Source organism: Camelina sativa, chromosome 7, assembly GCF_030686135.1.
Source record: "Camelina sativa cultivar CO46 ecotype springtype chromosome 7, ASM3068613v1".
NCBI lineage: Eukaryota > Viridiplantae > Streptophyta > Magnoliopsida > Brassicales > Brassicaceae > Camelina > Camelina sativa.
Genome location: NC_141886.1, coordinates 26,206,971 through 26,212,970, shown reverse-complemented (window position 1 = coordinate 26,212,970; position 6,000 = coordinate 26,206,971). Strand labels below are relative to the sequence as shown.

The 6,000-nt window shown below is 40.1% G+C and overlaps 1 protein-coding gene across 1 annotated transcript; it reads left to right on the top strand.

Annotated features, from left to right (window-relative positions):
• Nucleotides 1-1,847: 1,847 nt before the first annotated feature.
• Nucleotides 1,848-5,482, top strand: LOC104702328 (receptor protein kinase CLAVATA1). Its single transcript, XM_010418185.3, has 2 exons — nt 1,848-4,823; nt 4,928-5,482. Exons 1-2 carry the CDS (start codon nt 2,198-2,200, stop codon nt 5,278-5,280), a joined length of 2,979 nt encoding a protein of 992 aa, XP_010416487.2. The 5' UTR covers nt 1,848-2,197; the 3' UTR covers nt 5,281-5,482.
• The last annotated feature ends 518 nt before the right edge of the window (nt 5,483-6,000 follow it).

Genomic DNA, 6,000 nt, shown 5'->3' with positions numbered 1-6,000 from the left:
GGAATGATATTTGGGTGATAAATGTCCCCCATATTAGCTATGTCGTAAAAGAATTATTCTCCTATATATGTATTATCAGAAAATAATCATCCATCAAAAAGTTTTGAGATTCCCTTCTACGAAAATAAAATTTCCCACTTACTAAAAAGAGCTCCTTTTCTACTTGAGGAGAACCTAAACCTTTATTCCCAAAGTTCATTTGAGTTTGGGCATTTTCAGCGAATCATTGAAGAGATGCTTCTCTTCTTCATCACAAAAAAAAAAAAATAATAATAAAATTGACATCTCATTTGATTCAAGGTTGTGTATACCGGTTGATCTGATATTTCAATCTCTACTTAAACCGGTTAATAGTCGTCTAACATAGACTGATAGACACGTGAAAAAGCACATACATATTTGTTGTTTTAAGTAGTATAATATTTTTCAGCGTTTACTTTGTTAAATCTAGTGTTTATCATAAGATAATATCTCTAAATGAGAATGCAGAAAAGATTAGTATAAAATGTGAGATTCGCTGCCATTTAGGAAGGACCTTTATACCAATATATACTGCAAATAATATAGAACATTGGTTCCCCTCAAGCGTATGTGTCTAGAGACATATGTCAACCCACTTCTTTAAAAAGATTAAAGTCCCTTTTGTTGTTGCTTAAGGCACCTGATATTTTTAATCAATATATAAAAAAATTGGTTAGCGGGATGAAGATATATATTCGACAAGAACAATACGGCTTGCTCCTATAAACACAGACCAATAATTCACAATTTATTATTTAATCGTTAGATATTTGAATATGGTAGGATCAATCTTGTGGTGGTGACATGCACCAACAAAACGAATATATATACTTTTTTTTTGTCACATAAGGTTTTTTTAATCGAACCACTGAATAATACGAAACACGAGCATGAGTTTAGATAGAAAAGTTAAAAAAAAACAAAGGTCATATGAACAACATATAGTAGCGTGGGGACCGTGGATCACAGAAGGGGTCTGTTGTATACTGAACCGGTGAGTTGAGTGTGCGTTAGTTGTATGAATGGGGAAGAGAAGACAAATACAAATGAAGAGCGTTGACTCTTGGTAAAATTTTGTCTCTTTAGGAAAAGGACACAGACAAGCTTTCTATACGGGCCAATTAGAAATATAGGCCCTACTTCTAATTAAAGCCCATTTACTCCTCTTTTTTGTCTTCTTCTTATTCCCTCTTTTTTCCCATCACGTGACGACGATCAGCCAAAAAAAAAAACGCCGTCGGATGCCGTTGACAAGACGGCGACACAGAAGAAAAGAAGAAACCAAAAACAACCACAGGCTCTCTCTCTCTCTCTCTAGAGAACGTAACGTTAAGAGTCCTCTTCTTGTCTGTCGCATTTATTAACGGTCGGTTCAACGCCGTCAGTGTATATCCCTACCGTTTCTTCTCCCGTTAAATGTTTAAAATAATCGCCGTGAATTTAAAATTCTGATTTATAGAAAGCCAACAAAGTTGTGTCAGAATCAGAAAGACTTTTACATAGAAGAAGAAACGACGACGTTTCCGTTTTTCCATGTCTAAAGACTAAAGTGTTGTTAGTAGTAGTAGTAGTGGCGGCTACATTTGTTCTTCAGTAAAAAGTACCTTTTGAAGTGTAAATAATCCTAATTTTACACATTTTCCAGTGGATTTTTGGATTTGAATAGTCACTAGTACAAATTCTCAGCAATAGTACTGATCACTTGTTATTAAAGAAAAATGAGAAACTGAAAATGTATGTTTGACTTGTAGTTCGTAATCTTACCTGCAGATGTTCTAGAGAAAGCTTGGATTGTACTTGCCTTCACTTGAACTTGAATGTTGGTATAATTTCTATTCAAATGATCCGATTAGTAGACAGTAGTTAGTAACCATAACAAAAACTTACAAGATCATTTGAAGAAGAACAAAATACACTAAAAGGGTTTATAATTTGGCGCATTATTTTTTTATAATAATAATTTATATGTATAAAGTCACATAAAAGTATTTATTCTCTCTTTGAAATTCTTGGGGGTATTTAGAACAGTACCACTTCGATTCTCTTCTTCATCTTCTTCTTCATAATAATATGCCATTGTTCATTTCTCTGTGTCCTATCGCATAACACTCACGCTAACATATTATTCTCTCTCTCTCCCCTTGAGAGGACATCTTAAAAAAAAAAAAAAAAAAACATGGCGATGAGACTTTTGAAGACTCATCTTCTGTTTCTGCATCTGTATACTACTCAGCTTTACGTTATCTCCTTCTTCATTCTATTCTTCTCACCATGCTTAGCTTACACTACTGACATGGATGTTCTCCTTACTCTCAAATCCTCTATGATTGGTCCTAACGGCGACGGTCTCCACGACTGGATTCACACACCTTCTCCGGCGGCTCACTGCTCTTTCACCGGCGTTTCATGTGACGGCGAATCTCGTGTCATCTCTCTCAACGTCTCCTTTACTCCTTTGTTCGGAAAAATCTCACCGGAGATTGGGATGTTAAACCGTCTGGTGAATCTAACATTAGCTGCCAACAATTTCTCCGGTGAATTACCATTGGAGATGAAGAGTCTAACTTCACTAAAGGTTTTGAACATTTCCAACAATGTTAACCTCAACGGAAGCTTCCCTGGAGAGATTCTTAAAGCCATGCTTGATCTTGAAGTTCTTGACGCTTACAACAACAATTTCACGGGTACGTTACCACTTGAGATTTCAGAGCTCAAGAACCTCAAACATCTCTCTCTCGGTGGAAACTTCTTCACCGGCGAGATTCCTGAGAGTTACGGAGATATCCAAAGCCTAGAGTATCTCGGACTCAACGGAGCTGGACTCTCCGGTAAATCACCGGCGTTTCTATCTCGCCTCAAGAACTTGAGAGAAATGTATGTCGGATACTTCAACAGCTACACCGGTGGTGTTCCCCCGGAGTTCGGTGGTTTAACCAACCTTCAGATCCTCGACATGGCGAGTTGTACACTCACCGGAGAGATCCCAACGAGTTTAAGTAACCTGAAACATTTACACACACTGTTCCTTCACATCAACAACTTAACCGGACACATACCACCAGAACTCTCCGGTTTAATCAGCCTCAAATCACTCGATTTATCAATCAACCAGTTAACCGGAGAAATACCTCAAAGCTTCATCGACCTCGGAAACATCACTCTCATCAACCTCTTCAGAAACAAACTCTACGGTCCAATACCAGAGTTCATCGGAGAGTTACCAAAACTCCAAGTCTTCGAAGTCTGGGAGAACAACTTCACCTTACAGCTACCTTCGAATCTTGGACGGAACGGGAATCTGAAAAAGCTCGACGTCTCTTACAACCACCTCACCGGGCTTATCCCCATGGATTTATGCAGAGGCGAGAAGCTAGAGATGTTGATACTCTCAAACAACTTCTTCTTCGGTCCAATCCCAGAAGAGCTTGGTAAATGCAAGTCCTTAAACAAAATCAGAATCATCAAGAATCTTCTCAACGGAACTGTACCGGCGGGGCTTTTCAATCTACCGCTCGTTACGATTATCGAACTCACCGATAATTTCTTCTCCGGTGAACTCCCGACGGCGATGTCCGGAGCTGTTGCCGACCAGATTTACCTCTCTAACAATTGGTTCTCCGGCGAGATTCCTCCGGCGATCGGTAATTTCCCTATTTTGCAGACTCTGTTCTTAGATCGGAACCGATTCCGCGGGAGTATCCCGAGAGAGATCTTCGAATTGAAGCATCTATCGAAGATCAACACAAGTGCGAACAACATCACCGGCGTTATCCCAGATTCAATCTCACGCTGCACTACTTTAATCTCCGTCGATCTCAGCCGTAACCGAATCAACGGAGAGATACCTAAAGAGATCAACAACGTGATTAACCTCGGTACACTTAATCTCTCCGGTAACCAACTAACCGGTTCGATCCCAACCGGAATCGGAAACATGACGAGTTTAACAACGCTAGATCTCTCTTTCAACGATCTCTCCGGGAGAGTACCACTAGGTGGTCAATTCATGGTGTTCAACGACACTTCCTTCGCCGGAAACACTTACCTCTGTTTACCTCACCACGTCTCATGTCCAACACGGCCAGGACAAACCTCCGATCGCAACCCCACGGCGTTGTTCTCACCGTCAAGGATCGTAATCACGGTTATCGCAGCGATCACGGCGTTGATCCTAATCAGCGTAGCGATTCGTCAGATGAACAAGAAGAAGAACCAGAAATCTCTCGCCTGGAAGCTAACCGCCTTCCAGAAACTGGATTTCAAATCAGAAGACGTCCTCGAGTGTTTGAAAGAAGAGAACATAATCGGCAAAGGAGGAGCTGGAATCGTTTACCGTGGATCTATGCCAAACAACGTCGACGTCGCGATCAAACGACTCGTTGGTCGTGGCACTGGGAGGAGCGATCATGGATTCACGGCGGAGATTCAAACTTTGGGAAGGATTCGACACCGTCACATCGTGAGGCTTCTAGGTTACGTAGCGAACAAGGACACGAACTTGCTTCTCTATGAGTACATGCCTAATGGAAGCCTTGGAGAGCTTTTGCATGGATCTAAAGGTGGTCATCTTCAATGGGAGACGAGACATAGAGTAGCCGTGGAAGCAGCCAAGGGCTTGTGTTATCTTCACCATGACTGTTCACCGTTGATCTTGCATAGAGATGTTAAGTCCAATAACATTCTTTTGGACTCTGATTTTGAAGCCCATGTTGCTGATTTTGGGCTTGCTAAGTTCTTAGTGGACGGTGCTGCTTCTGAGTGTATGTCTTCGATTGCTGGCTCTTATGGATACATCGCCCCAGGTTAGTTCACTTATCGATAACATTAGTACGAACCAAGATGTTATATACAATAAGGTATTATTATCACAAGATATGCTCTAATCACATCTTGTTTTGTTTGACAGAGTATGCATATACCTTGAAAGTGGACGAGAAAAGTGATGTATATAGTTTCGGAGTGGTTTTATTGGAGCTAATAGCCGGGAAGAAACCGGTTGGTGAATTTGGAGAAGGAGTCGATATAGTTAGGTGGGTGAGGAACACGGAAGAAGAGATGTCTCAGCCGTCGGATGCTGCTATTGTTGTTGCGATCGTTGACTCGAGGTTGACTGGTTATCCGTTGACCAGCGTGGTTCATGTGTTCAAGATTGCAATGATGTGTGTGGAGGATGAGGCCGCAACAAGGCCTACGATGAGGGAGGTTGTGCACATGCTCACTAACCCTCCGAAATCCGTGGCTAACTTGATTGCGTTCTAACCCAAGCAAGATAAATGAAAATAAGATGTGTAATGTGGCGATAATTTTTTTGGGTGTTGTTCTTATTTATGGTTTTAAATACTTTCGGTTTGTATATTTGTTGTGTTTCAATTTGTATATTACCTCTTTATGTGTTTTCATCTACTCAAGTATGTAATGTAAACAATATGCTTATTGCAAATGGCTTTAAACTTACGCTAAACGCATGTTTCTGTTAGCTTCCAACATGATGTCATGTTGCGCACTTGACATTGCCTAGTAAGTACATGGCACAGAACCAAAAGAAGAAACTTATCTAGTGAAACACGGAATCAACAGAGTAATGATTAGATTAAGCTATCAGATTCATAAAGAGAATTACTCTGCATCTAGATAAATGACTAGTTTTTATTTGTATTGAGTTCTTGGTGCTCACCTCTTTAAGATGTAAATTGTACCAATGCAACCACATTTTTACAAGCAAGGAGAATCACCTCAGGGTCATAACATTGTAGTTTCTATTCATCAAGCAAAACGAGAAATTTGGAAATCAAAAACACACATAAACTAACAATCGAAAAATCCACAGATACCAAAAAACAAAGAAGGGTGTCAGCGTTATGTTCATTAACAACAGAACTCAACCTGTATATCATCTGTATTATCTCTACAAGAGCAAACAAACATGCTACAGATCGAGGATGATGCTGAAGCCTACTGTATACATAAAAGAAATGGAAG

What these genes read in the sequence shown, in the direction of transcription:
- LOC104702328 (XM_010418185.3), top strand. Translation starts at nt 2,198, where the DNA reads ATGGCGATGAGACTTTTGAAGACTCATCTTCTGTTTCTGCATCTGTAT. An exon ending in TTATGGATACATCGCCCCAG is followed by an intron (nt 4,824 to 4,927) that starts GTTAGTTCACTT and finishes TTTGTTTGACAG; the next exon opens with AGTATGCATATACCTTGAAA.